The sequence below is a fragment of the Neodiprion lecontei genome, chromosome 2 (assembly GCF_021901455.1).
Source record: "Neodiprion lecontei isolate iyNeoLeco1 chromosome 2, iyNeoLeco1.1, whole genome shotgun sequence".
Lineage (NCBI taxonomy): Eukaryota > Metazoa > Arthropoda > Insecta > Hymenoptera > Diprionidae > Neodiprion > Neodiprion lecontei.
In genome coordinates, this window is record NC_060261.1 from 26,095,114 (window position 1) to 26,116,058 (window position 20,945).

A 20,945-nucleotide genomic window follows, 5' to 3' on the forward strand; every position below is an offset into this window, starting at 1 on the left:
GAAAAGAGCAAGGGCAAATTGATTGAGGAAACAAACGCTTATTATTTTTACATACACTATACAGCATACACAAGACAGGAATTAGCCGTAAGATGAAAGAAGTTGTTTGGTTCCATAGCTGTAAATCAAAGTTGATGAGATGGTCAACCATTATTAAGTACAAGTAACGGTTGTAGACAGTTTGAGAATTTTCGGAAAATTGCAACATGGAGTATAGTTTGTTCCAAATGTTCGAAATACTGAAAAAAAAAGAAAAAAAATCATCCTATCCTTGGACGAGGTCAAAATATTCGGAAAAAATAGGAATTTTGACATTTTTAAAACAGACCGGTTTTGAGATTATTCCAAATAATTATAAAATATTACGGTTGTGGGAAAATATTTGAAAAAATTCAGTAGTGCAGGTTTTCAGGTCGGAGAAGCGTATAAAAAACGGTGGGCAAAAATTATTGATTGAGTTGACGTGGAAAGCCCCATATATGTTATTATTAACTAAACATCGTTTAATTACCGCAACCAAAAATGTACTGCCAATCTCATTGATCTCCTACATTCATAACGATTTTTCTTAATTCAAATTCACTGCTGCAAAATCGTCCTGATTTTCAAATGTCAAGAATTCGAAAATATCATATTTTTTGTTTGGTAAGGAATTCTAAATTGAATATCTTGCGTGCATTTGTATTCATGTCATTGAAAGATGTAGAGTCACCTAAAGTCGCGACATACATATCGACTAATTTTCAAAAAATTAAAATGGTTCTTTTATCAATTTTTTCTGCATGTGTCGGTTCCGGTGGTTGCCAAAAATTTCTAAAGGTGTAACTTGCAGAAACCGATAAATTTTAAGTATGCACTTTGGATTCGGAGTAGAATAGGTATAAGAAAAAATAAAAAGTTGAAAATTTCGATTTTTGACATTGGCACACTACTGAAAGTTTTTTGAATCATCAGTTTCCTGTGCTCAAGTTCAAAACCTATCGATTTTCGGTACACCTGGAGTGGAGCAGAATTCGTAAAAGCCAGAAAAAATTTTAAAATGCTCTCAAGACGCAACTTTTCTGAAAAAATATCTGAAACCCGTGAAATTCAATGAATTTCGCCGAGATCTTCTACCTCGTTTTTTGCATATCAATCCGAAGTCAGGATCCCGAGAAGATTGAGAACACCCGGAAAACACGGTTTCCGGGGTCAGGATTAGCAGGAGTAACTGCAATGATTGTAAGAGACCTAAAGTCGAGCAATCTTACTTTATCTTCATAACAACTGATATGCAATAAGGTTGGACCAAATTCTAGACAGGTCATTTTTCATATACTGATCCAGGTTATACCTTTGACGCATGCGAGAAAGGGAGTAGCGTGTATACATGTAGTACGTATACATAAGGGCTACACAAATTGTATGCATGTGTGAACCAATTACGTGCCAATTACATGTGCAAAAATGTTAATACATAAAATCTCAGTATAACAGCGTCTGAAGGTTAAATCTAGCACAAGCCTAGATTCGTAATATTACTATAAAAAAAGAGAGAGGACAGAAAGAATGAAATATTGGGGACAGGTGACTCACTCCTCCCTTTGAATAGCTGATCAAATATTCTTGGGCGGATAAACGGAATGTATTATTTGTAAATAGGTATGTTTTCGTACAGTATGTAGCTTATCCACAAGAAATATCTGATTTAGTGGATAATGTTTTTAGGTTGGTTGCTACATATACAGGGCATCTCTGATGGAAAGATGGATTCCGAGCCACGCGCATACCGCCAGCGCCACACATGCGCTTTCGTTTGCAGCGTTTGTCCGTTACACTCGGCTCACCTAAAAGTTGTGCGTGTGTGGCGCTGGCGGTCGTGCTGGCGGTGCGCGCGTGGCTCGGAGTTTGCCCTTTCAGCAGAGTTTCTCTGTATATTTGACAGCGATTTCCGTTCAAGGTGCAGATACGGAATTCTCCCCGCCGAAGGCGTGGCCGTGCACCACGTGACGGCGTGGCACGTCATCATGCGCTGTGATTGGCTGGTTGAGGTCGATCGACTCGACTTTCGCCTTCCCGACCGCTCTACACGGAACGTCCGTTCAGAATAGTTCCAGATGTGGCCATGTTTAGTTAATCTTTGAAGTTTCGCTTATCAATTGATATTTACACAATATTTATAACATCTTCTACATCCTGACGAATTGAACATTTCTCGCTATTTGCCAAAAATAATTCACTATAATTGACTGCAGCAAAAAGACACGAAAAAATATAAATAAACGTACACAGGGACTCTGAAAAAAAATTAACGAGAACAGCAAAATACTCAGAAATACACACGTACGCGAGCTCAAGCCACGCTAAGCCAAGCAAGCCAAGCCAAGCCCCGAGAATACGATCCGCTACACACTATCTTTTCGTCATGTTTTCTTAAATTTATTAACCATGAGTATTGCGATACTTAATATATCGGTCGAGCAATAATAAGGAAAGCAACAACGTATACCGACAAATAAATCTGAACGCGGCAGATCTTGACAGGTTTCACTAAAAACGTTCAGTAGAAAACTCGGTACACGGTCACGTATATGATTATATCTGAGCTTTTCACTGGGAGCCTTTTTATCGCGTTTCTATACTTGGCCTGGTTCGTACGTCGTATTCGCATTTGCCACGGCGCCACGTCAGCTAGAATGACGCTGGCTGGCTTATTAGAGCTGCGAGACGCAATTTCTGAAAATACAGTGAACAATTTCATCCAAAGTGAAAATACTTACGATTTTGGACCATCATTGCCTCAAATATAATTCAAATATCGAAATTATCAATTGAGTTGGAAAAATCGAGGAAAATATTAATAATAAATCAGACGAACGCACAAACCGTTGATGGCATTCGTTATTTTTGGCTATCGGGATATTTGATAACGAAACAGTCAAGGAGAAAGAAAACAGCGAAAAAACTACACATTTGCCCCTAAATGGTAGAATTTAGGCGCGCAACGTACAAAAATCAATCACCGTTCATCGATTAGTGCAGTCAGTATATTGATTTCATCCAACAAAATCAATAAGCAAACAATGGCACTAGAGAGTGTTTCCGCGGCCGAGACCCAAATCGAAAGGTTTGCTCCATTTTATACCATAAAAATCACTACAAGAAAAGACAGACAATTACAACAAAAAAACAACGACATGCATCTATAAACGTAAATTTTATACGTATCATTCATGCCACATACAATACAATACAATCGTACACACGTACATGGTAAAGTTAAAAGTCGCCTTTAATATTTCGTATAAAGTTACATTTTCATCGCTTTTGACTCCACTGAGTTGAATGTGACCTTGTTTTGTCGGTTTACTCATTCTCATTACTGTTATTCCTATCAGTCCTGATATTGGCTTTTTCTATCGTTTCGTTTCACCGTTGTAACATACAGGAATGTCAAACGGTACTTCATATTAATTTTCAACGTCAGTCCAAAATCTTGTGAAATACACTTTAACGACGATGTTTCGGTATCCTTTGTTCGTAATTACAACATAGTATACATTTCGAACCGGAATGTGGTGAAGCCTCTCATTTTATATCTATTTATATTTTTCTTTCAGGAATTTTTCAATAGGTTCAAGGTTTCAACGATGCAATTTAATCTTATGTAACACTTGTATCTCCCGATAGTAAAATCACTGCGTTACGTAATAATTTTACATTCTTGCCAAGCAACAGAAAAAGCCAATACGATTCTAACATATGATACATGTTTCTGTATATTGTTTGTTACAAAAATTACACCCATCAGCTGCCGGAGCAGTAGGGGATAGTTTGAAACGTCCAATACTTTACACATTCTTGTACGTGTATACGTATGTACGTCAGTACACTTTCGCTCATAAGCTCACTTGCTCGCCTCTGCGCGATACACACCACGCACGCACGCACATAGACACACACACACACACACGCACACACACACCCGTGAACAAAACGAATTGATGGACAGGTGCCGATGACGTCATGTTTCTTCACGACCAACAGTTTCAACGATGTTTATAAAATAATGCTGCAATGATGACTATGCTGCAAATGTGGTATTATTGATGTATGCTAATGATTGATGATGACTCAATTGTGTGGTAAGGTAACTCCAACTCCAATCTATTCTTTTCTAGAAGACAGAAAAAAATTAAATACTCGATCTCTTTGTGCAAGCATATCGTATACACGGTATACATAATAGAGTGCTACAAAGTTTTATTATAAGTTTCTATCAGTTTACCACTTTTTAAATTATCATTTACCATTTCTGAAAAAAATAGAGCATAGCATGCGAGCCTATTTGGAATATGTGACTCACGCCGAAAGTGCAAAGATTTGACATACAACTTCATTCGTACTTTAAATTCTCAAATATTTCTTTTGCTTATCGAATTTGACAAAAATTCGTTAAATTTAAAGAAAAAAAAAACAAAAAAATTTGACAATTGAATTGAATTCCCCAATGACTTCTGGTGTGAGGTAATTATAAATATAGTAGTTTATTTGTTCACCAATTAAATATTTTTAATCTTGCGGTAAACTTGGAAGATTTCGGAAATATCACTATCAATATAGTAGATTATTTGTTCTCGAATTAAATATTTTGAATTGTGTGCTGAAGTTGGAAAATTTGGGAAATATCACTATCAATATAGTAGATTACTTGTTCTCAAATTAAATGGTCAGAATGTTGTGGTAAAATTGGAAAATTTCGGAAATATCACGTTATTAATCTGTAACAGAACATTATATTTATTCATTATGCTGTCAGGGGTAAAATTTGTCTGTTTCGTGTACATAGTGTAGATGCCGCGGGTTATTGTTAATTTCCTAATTTCGCCTAACTGTTAATTTCAATGCATGCTGTACGGTTACTAACAAAGCGGGGGAGGGGGGGCATAGTTTTCCGACTGACTAATGTTTTCTGCGTGGTTCATATCGCGGCTTCCATACGGTCGATCCTTCAGACGTTCGAAGGCCGCTTCGTGAATACGGTAGCCTCACTCTTTTCAGCGTGAAACAATAACTTTCCTCAATCGTCGGTAGTTTAAACTTTTCGAATATTCTTAGTCTATTTCTTACATTTCTTATTTGAATTTGATTTAATCGTATCCGTCTACTGGAAATTTCGCTTTTTTGGTTCAATCAAATTATGAGCTGGTACTTAGCCCTAAGTAATTTTTATACTTGATATTACGGTATTTTTAGATTTACAGCAGCAAATGTCAATCAGTAATAATTACTCACCTTCTGAAACTGGAGGTTTCAGGTTCTCTCAATTCCTGATTATAAATCTGCTACCAAGAAGACCAACTAATCTTCAAATAGTGTCAACTATTACAATTTCATGCAGCACCACAGCCAAATATGACACCTCGATAATTTAAATAAGTTATTCTAATGTTTTCTCGAATCACTTGTAAGCGAAGATCTAATGTGGTTTTTATCATAAAAACTGCAAGGATGAGAAATTCTTCAATATGTTGCCATGAATGAAGAATTTTAATGCCAGCTTCTCAGGAGGGACACCTCTATTTTCAATGCTATGAACACAATTTTCTCCCTTCTAGCAAATGTATTTCAATTTTAATTTGCTGGGCTCAAAGTGAATTGGCAATCATGGCATGCCTTTATTCTGAAATCCATAATAGTACATGAGAAAATTAAAAAAAAATGATATACGTAAAAATCACTAAAATGTAATGATAGATCTGTGATAATTCCAGTCCAAAGTACAAAATTGTGATTTCAATAATGACAAACAAGGCCTGAACCAGTAAGGTTGTGTGATACCAAATCACCTCATACAAGAATAAGAGAGTCAGCAATCTTTTCTGTTGACATCAATTCTTAAATGAGACATGTACAGTAGGGATACTTTACCAATGTCTCTAAGAAGGTCTCAAACATTAGCAACATCAAGTTACCACAACTGGAGTAACTTTAACAACGCAATTGCGAACACATTTGCACACATGACGTTTCGGCTTCATAATAGCAAACATTAATGCACATATAATAACACATTTATACTCATCATGATCTGTTTCAAGCCACTGTAAAATAGCAGCTGGTATTTTGAACTGAGGAAAAATAAATCAAATGTTATAAGCATGTTTATTTTTATTCATTTAGCAACAATGATGAAGATTTGGAAGATGGAGAGATCCCGTCTGACGAAGATGACGAGCCGATTCCACCTCCGGTTATACCTAAGCCTGGTATTGAACAACCTAAGCCTATTGCAAAGCAAGAGCCTCCCAAGAATAAAATTTTTGATGCCAAGTTTAACAAAAATAAAAAGCCACTTGTGCAAGCAGGAAGTAAACTTGATAGATTCAATAAGTATAAAAATCCATCTGAGGACTGGGCAGGTGATGTTGAGAAAGCAATACGAGCTGCATTAGAGGAAGATAAAGCTAAGAGTCAAGATAATAAAAATAAAAATAAAAATAATCGTAATAAAGGTAGCAGAAAAAGGAGTCGTGAAGACAGGGAGGAAGACCGTAGTAAAGAACAAAAGGTAATGCGCCATGCCAAATTTCTGTAAGATACCTTAGAATATTATCATTCATAATCATTTGCCTATAAATGCCTATGAAACATAGGTATTTCCTTCCGAGAGCAAATTGTTTGGTGCACTTTTGATGAGGGAATATTACTGATTATTTGCAATCTGAAACTTAAGTCATGTAGCTCTTTCAAGATCCATGGAATTTCATTTTTTCTGATTTTATGTATTGTCACAACTAGGCGATTTCAAAATGATAACGATGAAAATACAGAAATATGACAGATGTCTTTAATTTGAATTTTGTATCCAAAGATTTTTTCGACATGTACAAAATTTTTATTCGTATGATTTTTTGCGATCAGAGGAGAAAACCAAGTGATGAAGAAGATGGTAATGAAGATGATGACGAGATGCTGTTTGTCAGAGGTGCTTCACCAATCAGAAAAGACTCCCGGGAACACAGTTCTCCTGCAAGACGTCTAAACAATGACTATGAGAGTTACGAGAGTGGGTCCGATTACGAAGATCGTTCCGGATTCAATCGACATCGAGATAATGAAAACAAGCGTGGTGGGCGCGGAGGTTTGTACAAAATATGATGAAAGAGTTTTTCAGAAGTCTGTTTCTTAATTCTAATTCATTCAGAACATATTAATTTGTACATTTTTCTTCACTAGATGTTATACTTTTAAATGATCGAGTGCATAAATTTTTACGGTGATCAATTTAATTTGCAGGTCGTAGGGGTGGGAAAAATGATAGAGGAGGCAAAAATAAAGGGCGAGGCCACATGCGGAATGATCGAAACAACCGTAGAAATCAGAACAACGATCATATCCAGGACCCGGACTCTGTTTGTGTGTACTTCATGCAAGGAAAATGTCACCGTGGGGATGACTGTCCATTTTCTCACAATGCTCTTCCTCCACGTAAAATGGAACTCTGTAAATTCTACCTTATGGATTGCTGTGCCAAGAGAGACAAGTGCCTCTATATGCATCATGATTTTCCATGTAAATTTTTCCACACTGGATTGAATTGCACAAATGGAGAAAATTGCAAATTTTCTCACAGTCCGCTTAATGAACAGGTAAGGGTTGCAACGTTCAAGTGTATTATGAATCGATCCTTTAATCACGTCTAACAATAAGTTTGATTTGTGGCTGAAACCTTGAAATTGATATATTTACCTCTGGTTTATCAACATTACTCCAATACAAATAGGTAAAATTATGAAAATAGAATTGATGAAATAAACCAGTCAATATTTCATCTTTGAACTTGACAAACTTGGATTGTAGAGTTTTGTTTGTTATTACATTACTGTCGTTTTGAATGAATATTTTAGCACACTTAATATTATTAACTGGTAATGTAACAACTATAAAGCAAAACCTTTTGTATAAATTTAAAAGTAATTCTCAAACTGAAGAAATCAGCAGCAAATTTTCAGGAAACTCGCACTCTTGTAAAATTAGGAGTTGGAAATTGTATTGCGCTATCCAGTTTAAAAGAATCGCAAAGTGTTAAGTAGTTATCTCTGGCGATACCTTCAACTTTATCATGAAGTAGAATTTATGCACGATTTCAATAAATTCCACCATAATTAATAAATGTCAACCTGATAAAAAAATCCACTTAGGACAGAAATAGTGATTTCTTCATCGATTTTAATTTGCATCATAAACGAAGAATTTTTTTTAAAGCATTTTGTATTACTTCCATTTTATTGAATATCCACTTATTTCCGCAGGTCAAAAATATTTTACTGAAACACTTGGAAACGGCACCGAAAGAGATTTTGGGAGACTTTCCAAGGCTCACTAGGGAAGGAGCATTAATGATGATCAATAGTACTGCCAAAGCTCAAGGACAAGTGAATCAGAATCTTGCAAACCAGAAAATCCCCAGTCTCTTTGAACTGAATGTCCCAGTACCAAATGCCACTCACGGTGGAGAAACAAAAGACGATGAAGGTGAGGAATAAAGATTTGTGTACTTGGGCTTTGTGAAACACTCCAAATTGCGACATTGTATATAAATGTGCACATTTTTATAATATCCGTACGAGTTTATGAAACATGTACATTAGAGTATTTAAAAAAAACCGACTATTTTTTTTTTTTCGAAGAACATTGAAAAATCTTTCGAGTGTCCCTCAAAAATGACATCGGTAAAATATGAGCTCTTAATATTGATGTTTAGAGGTGGCGATTCTCAATTTTCTATTTCCCATTTAAATAACATGGGAAAAAATTTTTTAAAAATTTAGAATTTTATTGCTCGAAAACGAATCAGTGTGAAGATATAAACAAAAAATATTCTTGTAGAAAATTTTACGCTCTACAAAAAAGGTCTGAATAAAGATTTGCGTAAGGTAAGTCGTTTCGGAGTTATCAGGCCTCAAATATCGAACCGTTTGAAATAATGATGTTATTAATTTATAAATGCTACAAAACTGACTCATCACTTAAATACACAATATTATTGATTTTAAAATTAAAACTATAGACTTCCAATGAAATGTTAATTAATAAATTTCATTAATCAACGATATGAGTCAGTTTTGTAGCATTTATAAATTAATAACATCATTATTTCAAACGGTTTGATGTTTGAGGCCTGATAACTCCGAAACGACTTACCTTACGCAAATCTTTATTCAGATCTTTTTTGTAGAGCGTAAAATTTTCCACAAGAATATGTTTTTTTTATTTCTTCACACTGATTCGTTTTCGAGCAATAAAAATCTAAATTTTAAAAAAAATTTTTCCCACGTTATTTAAATGGGAAATAGAAAATTGAGAATCGCCACCTCTAAATATCAATATTAAGAGCTCATATTTTACCGAGGTCATTTTTGACGGACACTCGAAAGATTTTTCAATGTTCTTCGAAAAACAAAAAAATAGTCGGTTTTTTTGAAACACTCTAATGTACATAACCATACATATGCATCGTCCTCAAAGACTATGCTTACACCCAAAAAATGAAGATATTCGCGAGAGCCTGAAAAGATCCTAAAGCATTGAACTTTGATGAGACTTCAATTTTGATTTCCTCTTTTGGAAATTGCTCTTGAATTGCACAGCCACACCAGCTTCTTCGCTGGTGATCGGAGTCACTTCGATGAGTAATGAGTAATCACGCAATCAAGTGAATACATTTTATAACACATTTTTGTGACCTTTAGATAAACGTTACTCTAAATTATCAAACTGGTGAAAACAGATATGACTTGAAGTATTGTTTGTACAACTTAAAATGACATTACTTTATTCTCACGAAACTTCGCAACTTTCTGGTGAACAATTATATTTGTAACTTAGTTTACTACTTTCACTCCTAATCTCGCATCATGTAACGACATTTATTCTCGAACACAAATTCAGCATTTTTAATATTTTTTTATTCTTATTCATAGCTGAGAATACAGGTACCCAGCCAAAGAGTGGAGTAAAAGAAAGAAAATCACCAGGAAAAAAAACTAGATGGGGCTCTGATGAGGATCGCGTACCTTATGAACAAATTATGCTGCTCCAGTCTGCAAACCAACTTGGCCTTCAATTACCCAATGCTGCTCTGGGCTTGGCTGTTCAACAACAACTGCAACACCAGCTATTATTGCAGCAGCGAATTGCTAGCATGGGATTTTACAACGAATCGACTGGCGATGATATTGAAAAAGAGCAAGATGTCAAAGAAAAAGAAGACTTTACAAAAGATGTTGAGGAGGATGAAATTGCTGCTCAGGTAAACATGTCTATTATTATGAAAAGAAGATTCTTTTCTCACAGACGTTTGCAATCTTCTGATACGCTGCAAAACTCATTTATGCAGGCAAAAAAAGTTGAAGATGAAGCAACGTTTGAAGCGCCAAAAGATGTGGACCTCAGGCAACTTTTATTGCAGCCTGCAAAGCTGTCTACTGTGAGCATAGCCGAAGAAGCAGCGAACCTAAATACAAAAGTTGATGAGGAAAGTGACAGGGATGAAGAAACTCAGCTGATTATAGAAATTCCTGTCGAGGAAGAAGATAATAGAGATAGAAGTAGTGAAAAATTGAAACAAGGTAGGCATATTGTTTATTTTTTCTCTTTGTTGAGTTTTATTTTTATGCCAACGACGAGAAATCTGATGCAAAACACACTTTTCGTGTACTTGGATTGTAAAATTTTATTTACCATCAGAAAGAATAAAAGAAGTGGATGGATTAGTGATTATTTCACACTTTGTTCACTTATTTTGGATGCATTCTTTTACATTGCCAGCAGAAAATCACGCTATCTTGATTGCTGTTTCATCAATTTTTATTCCGTATTGCAAAATTAATATGAAATTCCGCACACAATTTTTTCCATGCATCAATTATCATTGGTGGAAAAAAAAATTGAATACTCAATGGATGGTTTCAGATATTTCTTCAGATGTCAACCTACAAAAGATAATACTAATCTGTCCAATTATTTAACGTACTAACGAATAAATGCAGTATACAGGGCATTGTAAATTGTTTTCATGATTATTATTCACTTATTACAGAGCAGCAAATGTCCACCCAATCTTCAAGTGTATCTTTAGCATCAGGCATCTCCAACGAGGATGGCGAAATTCCATCGCACTTACCAAAACGAGCGCAAGAACTATTTCTAAGAATTCAACAGCTGCAACGAGCTGCTCAAGACAGTTTCAAAAACATGGATGATGATCACATCAAAGATAATTTGGAGAATCAACAAGGTGATTGGTACTCTGATGATGAAGACGACGACGATGATGATGGAGGTAACTTGACAATCGTTCTGAAAGACACACAAAAGGATGACAACGAAGTTGATGCTGACGGCAAGTCAAGTGGGCATAAAGATACATCGTCCTCCTCTATAGTCGAAACTTTAGCTGTACCTCAACCTGCGGCTATTGTAGATAAACTTGGCGACTTGAGCAAAATTGATATCAGCGCTGAAGTTTCAAAATTACTGTCAACTATTAAAGCTCACAGCTCAACAACGAATAGCAAAGTTAGGAATAGTCTACCAAAGACGGAACAGCCCGTTGAAAATGTGGCGAAGACTGATTTGGAGCCTGTTGAGAGATCTTTGGCTCCAAAAAAAGTCAAGATTGAGTATCCTACCGAGTATAACCATCAGGGAAAGAGTAAAATCGACGTGTACACTGGTGTTTTACCCGCGTTCGACCAAGGTTCGGAAACATCTAGTATGTCCGTCCGTTTGAAAACGATAGTAGAAGACGGAATCCCAAGCCCCAACTCGTCACCTAATATGAACATGAATAATACTTCCACTCCCATTTCGAGAGATCCAAGAATGTCTAGGGACCCACGTCAACGACGAGAGGATCATAAGCTACACAGTCCGCCACCAACGGCGAGATCAGAGCTGAAGAAAGAATCAAAACCATTGAGGATAGAGAATAGTATCTACAGTTCAGGAATAACAAGCATGGATACTCACTTGGATACAGATTTAAGAGCTAAAAGTGATCAGGATCACAGAAGAAAAGATATGGACTTGAGACAACGATACCCTTCAGACTTTGGAGACACGGATTTGAGAATAGTAACAGCGACGTCAACCAGATCAGACATTGATCTGAGACAAATGCTCAGCCTCCCTTTCAAACCTGCACCATCACATGTTCCTTGTACTGAAATAGATGCGAGTATATCTTCGCATCCTCCCATGCCGTTCAAAGTATACGTAGTAGATATACCAAGACCTTACTATACAGGTCTGAAATTGACTAGAAACGACCCGCAGGTCAAAAATGACCCTAGACTGCGAAAAATATTTCGCATCACTGACGCAGACCTCGCCGACTCGCCGATGTCCCCGCCACCTGTTAAACCAGACACACCAAAGTCTCCACCACAAGTTCGGGCAGATCCACGTAGAAAAGCCTTAGAAAATGCAGCTTTACCAACTTCTAGCAGTGCTATACCTTCCATGTCCGCAAATTCTCAGCCACCACCCATAGATAATGTGAAGGCGATTAATTCTCAAGGCATACCCATGGCCTTGGGCGGTAATGCGCCAATGATGGGAAATATGGGACCAATGAATATGATGGGAAATATTGGAGCGAATGGGCCAATGATGGGAAATATGCCAAACATGGGACCAATGCCGGGTATGACCAACGTACCGCCAATGGGAAACATGGGGCCGAATGGCGCACATATGGGGCCTGCAAATCAGATGAATTTTGATCCCCGATTTAACGCCCAGCGTAACAGTGGGGCTGGTTTGTTGGGCCCTGCACCTACTATGGGGGGATTCGGACATGACGGGCCAAATTACGAAGGACCAAATTATGAGGGACCGAATTTTTCACCTAGTAATTTCAACAACTTCGGACCTAACGATAACATGATGGGCTTTGGTCCCAATGGACCTCCACCTCCTAACTTTGGGGGTAATGGAGGGGACTGGAACGCAGGCAATCAAAATCAGAATAATCGGCGAGGGTCGGGTCGGATACGCAGACGAAATCGTAACAGAAGTAATAATAACAGTAGTAATAGAAGATCTCCGCCGTGAATTGTAGAATTGTATGCATACAGTGAGACTTGTAGCATCACATGTTAAAAGTGGTTAATAATGATGCCAACATGACAAGTAATATATGAGGCAGCTAAAATGAGCATGTGACCTAATTGAGTAAATTGGCTCTTGCTCGGATAAGTTAGCAACGAGATACTTCATCACATTACATTTGATAGACGACCGAGTAATCCCTGGGTACTGAGTATCCAGAAATCAATATTAAAGCTGGTACAGATTTGACAACATCAGTCAAAAAATTGCGAATCAAGTGTTATAATAATTGACCAGATTGTGCATCATCTGTATTCCGTTTTAAAGTTGTGTGCTTTAAGTATATTTCATTTACCTAGTAGTTATTCGATATTATATTTATCGATTGAAATAACTTTGCATTAAAAATAATCAGTACGGAATTTTTCCTTAGTTTTACTTCTTATTTTATATTTGAAGATGTGTTGCTTATCAAATCGCCATAATTCATTATCAAGGAAAATTATCTTCAAGTGGCTTGACTTGACATATTGTTTTCCCCTAAAATGCAGACCTATTCAATACAATCCTGAAACACATACTTTTTTGTATTACCCCTGTTATCTCCTCAACAACTTCAATTGAATTTAATTCACTTGTATTCCCCAAGCTCTCTTTGTAACCTGTTTTAAATATCCACTATAAGACATCTTCCACAGTTTACTATCATGTACTATTATTTACACAAGATGTAATATTTTGTTGCTATACATCAATTTTTCTTAGTTTTATTTTTCTTAAATTTATTACCACTGTGGAGAACATTCACGTCGCAATTGTAAAAATAGTTTTGGCAAAATGATTTCAAACTAGATATGTCAATTGATTCATACTAATCATGGAATCTGGTACGAAGTTTGAAATACAGAAATTAATATGTATCAATATGTTTAAGTTTCAATTCTGATTATTAAGACGGGCATCGGACAATATATACCAACGATTTTCTGTATACTGGTACATCACTTAATAACCATACAAATGAAATGATGTGAATTGATTAATGATTTCAATAATTACCGATTCATCATGGATAACAAATTAGACAGATTGATGATTGAAGCTTGTACATAGAGTTTCTAGTTCGAATTAGTTGGAGGAAAAAATACTAATAATGAAATTCATGACACAACTCCTTAATGATTGAATTTAAATTACTTACTACATGTGTATTACTTACCGATACTTGGTATTATGTATTCCCGTGTTATTTTTGTACGTCTTCCAACTGTACATACATACTTTACTAAGTTATCATCAGCTCAGACTCTATTATTGCATAATATTTACTTGATTGTTAAATTCAACTTTAATATTATTAATTTAAGATATATGTTAAAAAAATTTATAGAAGTATCATGTAATAAATCAATGATGCAACCTCAGCAAATACTAAATTTCTTATTGTTTGTTCATTGCAAACACATTTCGCTAAAACGAGAAAATTGAAATTTAGTGAATATATAAAATTAATATGGTGATTTCGAACTGAAAAATTATTATTATTCATTCATCTAAGAAATCATAATAGCAATCATATTTAAATATACATATTGTAATGACTCCCCCAGTGATATGTGAATAGTGTATATTTCCTGAATCAAATATGATGAAACTTAATTATTCTATGTAGAATTATCAGTGCTACAATTTATTTAAAACGTTTGTATCTATGCAGATATAGTTATATAACATCGTTTTTCGGCTATAAGCATTACTCATTTTTCCATCGCAAATAATATTATCATGCAATCGAAAATAAATTAATATCGTTATCTATAGAATAATATGCCTATAATTAACTTTAATACAAGTGTTTTATAATTTATGTAAAGTATTAGTGGGTAATATTACAAGATCGAGACTTGAAATAATCAGCAGTATCTTATTAACCTACCGTTTTATTCATATTTTTATTTGATCCAACAGTGCTCCCGGTGTTATAACTACAGTTCCAATGACTTAATCATGTTAGGGCACTGAGAAAAATTGAGTTGTTTTTTCTTTATTTCCATTTTGATATCAAAAATAAATAACCTGTTTCAATTCAATTCAGGCACATTTCCTTAAAGTTAAAAGTGCATTGAAAAAAAAAACCAAATATGTTGTAAGAACACGATTGCCAATTAGTAAAATGTGGAATAAAGTAAGGAGTATTCAGAAAAACGCTGTCTAAAATTTTTTTAAATTTATTTTAATGCGCTACAGAGCTAAGTGGTTCAGCTCGGATCGCTGAAAGATCAATTCTTGCATCCATCTCATCGTCTAGCTCACCAACGATTGCTCTGTAAATACAGGAATATTGGTTTACATGAATTACTGACATTCTTGAAAATGTACATTATTTTATTGTGCGTACATACACGTTATCTCCTCTGATAATATGAAGACCTAATACAACTTGTTCGACACCTTGCGTCACGCTGTACACACGCTCATGTGATTCATCAAGAATTAAATTGATTGTCTGATCAAATCCTTTCAATGTACCCTGAAACATAAACATAGTTCAGAATATTCGATGATGTTAATGAATAGGAGTAATAGAATAGATAAATAATAAAGATTTTTATTATTATCGACGCCTGCGCATCATTGATGTGAAAATGCTACACTCAGTACAATGCTACATCCAATGTTGACTACAAATAGCCAAAAAAAAATTTTGACGTCACATTTGAAGAAATGTATTCCTGTAATTATATCACCACTTATTGCAAGGATACACTTCTTGGTATTATTCTTGTATGAAACAACAAAGGTTTGGATGTTTTGGTTAGACATTGCATGTAGTACTGCGCTGACTGTGGCACTTTCACATCAGTGTTTTGTAGGCTGTGATCATAGCCAAAGTAAATGACATTTAATGTTGTCAATCAAGATTAATTATAGCATTCTCCTAAGACTGATTAATGTACAAGAGTTATACAATTAGTCAATTATTTTTCGTCCTACAAAAGGCTAGATTCACAGTGCCTAGGCAGCTGAGAACGACTGTGTAGACAACAGCGTGGTTGGCAGCCAGTAAATTTTCATAGCTTTACAGGAACACACTTTTTGGTATAAAGCATCTCCATCAGATGGTGCAGTGAAATCCAACTTTTTATGTTATTTCCCAGAGCAAGTTGGGCTTCGTCATACTCTCGTCAGATTTAATAAATTACGATATTCTGTTGCTATCCGAAATCACACACGAGCTAATAACTACGCTATCGGTTCGCGACTGCGTCACCACAGCGATTCGTTTCACAGAAAAAAATTTTTTAAAAGCTAGATCATATTATACTCACGATAAAGTTCCTACCATCGGAAGTTATTATTGAAACAGTATCTAGTAAACATTGAGGAAACATAACCTTTATGTAATTAAATTATAAATACAACTTCGGATAGGAAAAAGGATACGGTTTACGTAACTTTCAAGTCCTGAGGCCATTGTTGGTAAGGGTAGAACAGGTTGGCCAATGTAATCAGTAGAAGCAAAATACTTCAACAAATCGTTTTGTTTGTTTGTATTATAGCGTTTTCCACTTCACCAGTTAACGCTGCAACGACGCCATCAGTGTAATCGCAGAGTTGCCAAATAAATAGCACCGCAAGTCACCAAAAGGAAGCGCACAGCTAACCTGATGTCTTGAGGTGGGATTTAATGGGCTGCAAAAATTGTAGCAGTAGCAGTAATCTGCAGTAATCCCATAGTAATCCACTGAAAGTTACTGGCGCTTTCGGCGTAAGTTTTTGCTGTTTAAGGTGCCGCTGACCCACTGATATATATGTACACTGGATTGGATTAAGCGTGGTGCCGTCACGCCAATTGAACGGTAGCCATTTTGTACAGATTCTTGTCACTTCAGATATATATATATATATATATATATACGTGATATATGTATGTGTATATAATCGATTGCGACGGAAAATTACAGTAACAATTATTGAGGTAACAATGAGTACCTGCGTTTTTTGCAAAACAAAGCAATCAAAATATCGTGGGCGATCATTTCACAAGTGAGTATACAACGCTGAAGCGTTCTGCAAATGATAACTTGCAGAGGTTATGTCAGCATACGAAGTATTTACTAATTATATTTAACGAGTATTATAACGTACGAATCTTGTCAGTAAAAATTCACAATATTTGAATTATGAACCGATCTTATTATAATTGAAATTGAAAACTCGGGTATTATTGACTGAGGGATTAAATTATAATTCGATATGTAGATTTCCCGTGAAAGATGTGTTGCGCGTTCAGCATTGGTTAGAAGAAATGAAGAGGGAGGACTGGAAGCCAAACCGAAATAGCACATTGTGTTCAGCTCATTTTACAAATGATTGCTTTGATAGGACAGGATTCCTAATTACATTGAAAAAGAACAGTGTACCAACTATATTTGACAACCCAAAATCAGAGTGTTCATCTTGTCACCGATTAAAGGAATATGGACGTGGCTATTCATTCTTCAAGTAAGTACCGTTACTCAATGCAACATAACGTGTGAATTAATAAATTTAAACTTTGCTTGTTATGTAGGTTCCCATTGGATGAACCTGATATTATGAAGCCATGGATCGCAAATATAAACATTGGACCGTGGTCTCCATCAAGTGATAGCTTTCTGTGTTCCGACCACTTTGAACTCTCTTGCTTTCAGAAGAAAAGTAAAAATTATATAACTTTACGAAAAGGCAGTATCCCAACGTTATTTGGTGAGATCTGAAACTATTAATCCCTATTAGGTCAGAGAAAACTCAGTGTGCATAAAGACACGTTGATGTGATGCACTATTGCGTCAATGCCGTCAAAGCGGTTAATTACCTACAGATTATAAAGTGCTCTGTTACAGAAAAATCGTGTGTGACACATTTCTGTGTATTTCCATTGTCGTTATTTATTAGTAACTTATCTGTAGGTGAAAACTTGCAGCAGACCGAATTTCAGGATGAATCCGATCGGCCCACCACAGTGAATGTAACCAAATTACATGATCACCTACACATTTGTACCTGATTTGCATGCTCAGGTATGTACATCTTTTTTATTTTCTTTTGATTGTGCTTGTAACTTTTTCTTCATGTGAATGGATTGTGGATTGATACTACTAATTATATTACGGTTGTGGTTTATCGCACGCAACTCTATAAAAATGCCTTAACGTTTGCAAGGAATGTTTTATTCTCCATATTTTTGAATAAAGTTTTTACTCACCCAATTCGATATAATTTAATTCAAAACTTTTTTTACATGTCTTAAGCTCCACTTTGATGATCAATGGATGGTAAATGGATTCCCTAACGGTTGAATTAGTGTTATACAAATTTTTGAATAATCCGTATGGAATTCAGCCCACCATAGGATAGAGGATAATGGACGGAAACTTCTTAGAATTGAGGACTTCTTTTGAACATGAAGAAAAATCACGCTTAAATACAAGTTTTTCGTCATATTATTTAATGATCTTTTACATCATATAATTGTAAATAATAACATACCTTCGAAAAAATGATTTGTTCTTCATTTAATGTATCAAACATTATTTTACTCGTCAAAAACTTTTTTGTGTGACGAATATATCGTTAGACCTAAATAGCATATATTACGCAGTTCAAATCTAGCGCGCATTTTGTGACAACTTTCTGTACAAGATGGCGGAAATTAAATTGTTCAATTGGACGCACGAGCTTACACGTAGAGTATACGGTAATATCCAATCCAGTGTATATATATATCAGTGCGCTGACCTGGATCTAAAAGTTGTAATCGATCGAAGCGCTCTCTGCGTAAGTTTCCTCGGTTCCAAACCATTCGAAGGTGGTACTTTCCACCGGGGAGTAGCGCAACACAATATTAGACAAAACGCGGTCGGTAAAGGACCTGAATCTGAGTCGGTAACCAAACCAACAGGATTGACCCGAATTTTGCATGCAAATAATGACGTCATGTGTGTAGCGATTGCATCACGACCGAACTGATTATTTTGATGGTTTTACGGTGAATATCGCAAATCCAATTTGTTGTTCCGTGAAACACCCTTGAATATGGGACATTCTTTGACGAATCGGACAGATTTAGATAAAAATAGACCGACACAATTTTGATGTAGCTTAACATTTTTTCACGGGTTCTATATCAAAAAAATAGGGATACGTATTCCAGGATTTTTTATTTCACATATTTCGTAAAATAGAGGGGATCGAAAGTTTGATAATTTGGTATTTTTTGGCTTGGAAGACTCACTTTCAAAAATTCATAACGCCGTTTCTGTTTGAGCTGAAAAGTTCGTTTTTTCAACCCAAACCTAATAAAATGAATTTTAATGCAACAATTCTTTCATTTACGATTATAAATAGACAACTATAAATCAACGTTCAGCGTCTAGTCTTTCGTTTCAATGAAAGAGAACTGAAGTTGTTTTTTAATCACTTCCTAATAATTGCGTTCGTTAAACAGTTTCGCGACGAAGAATTTTTGATTTTCTGAAACCTAACGAAGATCAAAACTCGTTTAAAAAGAGTTCGAATTTTTTTCGTTCGTTAGGAAACACTTTCAAAAGAAACTGTTACATTCATCCGGATTGGAAATCTGAATTTACGATTTTATATGAATTTTTAATTATTACATTCAAATTACTGGCACTAAAACAGTGCCACACTGAGAAAAATTCATTTCTTACAGTAACTAGAAAAATTGAGTAAATCAGGTATCATTAAAAAAACTGTTTCAATATTGTTGGAATTACGAAAAACGAGGTACATGTAACCATTGTACGCTGTTGTCGGTTTACTCTACTTTTTTAGTTAAATAAGGCTTTAGCGTCAATTTATTGTTGCACAAGCATTAAATTTTCCTAACAGTTAAAAGAAAGTATAGCAACAGTGATCGTAATGAAAAAGAATAGTAACGGATACTAGAAAACTAATTTTCATTTTCTACCTAGAACTATATTTTCCGATTGTGTTAAAAAATGAAAATAGTCAAGGACTGAGCGGTAACCGGAATTAAAAATTTCAGTCCAATGAAACAATAGTGTTTTTCGATACTAGTGCTTGAAGGTGGCAATGCCCGCACAAGCGTGAAGGCGCAGCACGAGCCCGTAGACGAGTTGAAGGGCGAGTGTGGCGCATTCACGCGAGATAGGCATTGCCAACTTTCGCACTAGTATCGAACCCTATTTTTTGCTACACCTGTAATGGAAAGTCCGACATACACGATTATTTTTACACGAAACCACGGCACGATGTCTTTTCAGTGATGATGCAGCGATGTCGAGCACGGCAAAGAGTGACAAACTATTCCATCGGTGGCGCTAGTGCAGCTGTTTGCGAAATGCGCAACTGTGGATAAAAGCGCGACCGTCTTTTTCGCACACCGCTAGCAATGTGCGAAGGTTGATCTTATACCGCCGGCAATGTGCGAAGGTTTTCTTTCTCACATCCCTAGCAATGCGCGAAAGTTTTTCCCGCACACGTGTATAAAAGACTACTTTCGGTGCTTGTAAATGGTGCATAAAAATGGACTTTCCATGCAGGTGTTGCAAAAACTATTATAACAGATAGCGCAACAATTAATCTTGAATTTTCTTACACCGGATGGAGGTATTTTTTGGTGCGCTTGTTTTTTCGAAAAAACGACAACAAACACCGCAAATAAGCCAGAATCGTTACTGAAAATCTCGTCGATAGCTACAAATTTGACCACTCTCAGCGGTACTCGTACTCGGGCTCGACCGCTATAAGTCTGTGGCTCGCGCATGAATTTTTTTTCAATTTACTTGGAGCACTATTCTACTGAGCCTAGTTATAAGTTT

At 35.7% G+C, this 20,945-nt stretch overlaps 3 protein-coding genes across 5 annotated transcripts; 2 read left to right on the forward strand and 1 right to left on the reverse strand.

Moving 5' to 3' along the window:
• The first annotated feature begins 2,081 nt into the window (after positions 1-2,081).
• Positions 2,082-15,112, forward strand: LOC107224807 (protein suppressor of sable). The gene is made up of 8 exons (XM_015665003.2): positions 2,082-3,106; positions 6,163-6,550; positions 6,904-7,123; positions 7,279-7,631; positions 8,295-8,517; positions 9,966-10,294; positions 10,382-10,613; positions 11,084-15,112. The coding sequence occupies exons 1-8, from the start codon at positions 3,063-3,065 to the stop codon at positions 13,099-13,101; spliced, it is 3,807 nt and encodes a 1,268-aa protein (XP_015520489.1). The 5' UTR covers positions 2,082-3,062; the 3' UTR covers positions 13,102-15,112.
• A 198-nt stretch (positions 15,113-15,310) lies between these two features.
• LOC107224806 (U6 snRNA-associated Sm-like protein LSm8) lies at positions 15,311-16,691 on the reverse strand. Its single transcript, XM_015665002.2, has 4 exons — positions 16,543-16,691; positions 16,428-16,468; positions 15,501-15,628; positions 15,311-15,422 (listed from the first exon to the last, which is right to left on the reverse strand). The coding sequence occupies exons 1-4, from the start codon at positions 16,571-16,573 to the stop codon at positions 15,332-15,334; spliced, it is 291 nt and encodes a 96-aa protein (XP_015520488.1). The 5' UTR covers positions 16,574-16,691; the 3' UTR covers positions 15,311-15,331.
• A 333-nt stretch (positions 16,692-17,024) lies between these two features.
• Positions 17,025-18,627, forward strand: LOC124292923 (THAP domain-containing protein 1-like). 3 transcript variants are annotated; one of them, XM_046731648.1, is made up of 5 exons: positions 17,047-17,145; positions 17,362-17,604; positions 17,672-17,847; positions 18,051-18,161; positions 18,393-18,605. In XM_046731648.1, the coding sequence occupies exons 1-4, from the start codon at positions 17,084-17,086 to the stop codon at positions 18,146-18,148; spliced, it is 579 nt and encodes a 192-aa protein (XP_046587604.1). In that variant the 5' UTR covers positions 17,047-17,083; the 3' UTR covers positions 18,149-18,161; positions 18,393-18,605. The 3 variants fall into 3 exon arrangements, 2 of the variants coding, with proteins under 2 accessions (XP_046587605.1, XP_046587604.1); XR_006902884.1 differs by lacking the exon at positions 17,047-17,145 and adding an exon at positions 17,195-17,209 and having other exon boundaries at positions 18,393-18,603; XM_046731649.1 differs by lacking the exon at positions 18,051-18,161 and having other exon boundaries at positions 17,025-17,145; positions 18,393-18,627.
• The last annotated feature ends 2,318 nt before the right edge of the window (positions 18,628-20,945 follow it).

Coding starts and splice junctions, on each gene's coding strand:
- LOC107224807 (XM_015665003.2), top strand. CDS start 3,063: ATGGCACTAGAGAGTGTTTCCGCGGCCGAGACCCAAATCGAAAG. Junction 7,124..7,278: donor CAAGCGTGGTGGGCGCGGAG/GTTTGTACAAAA, acceptor TTTAATTTGCAG/GTCGTAGGGGTGGGAAAAAT. Junction 7,632..8,294: donor ACAGTCCGCTTAATGAACAG/GTAAGGGTTGCA, acceptor TTATTTCCGCAG/GTCAAAAATATTTTACTGAA.
- LOC107224806 (XM_015665002.2), bottom strand. CDS start 16,573: ATGGCCTCAGGACTTGAAAGTTACGTAAACC. Junction 16,469..16,542: donor ACTTGAAAGTTACGTAAACC/GTATCCTTTTTC, acceptor AATGTTTACTAG/ATACTGTTTCAATAATAACT. Junction 15,629..16,427: donor CCGATGGTAGGAACTTTATC/GTGAGTATAATA, acceptor TTTATGTTTCAG/GGTACATTGAAAGGATTTGA.
- LOC124292923 (XM_046731648.1), top strand. CDS start 17,084: ATGAGTACCTGCGTTTTTTGCAAAACAAAGCAATCAAAATATCGTGGG. Junction 17,146..17,361: donor CGTGGGCGATCATTTCACAA/GTGAGTATACAA, acceptor TTCGATATGTAG/ATTTCCCGTGAAAGATGTGT. Junction 17,605..17,671: donor CGTGGCTATTCATTCTTCAA/GTAAGTACCGTT, acceptor CTTGTTATGTAG/GTTCCCATTGGATGAACCTG.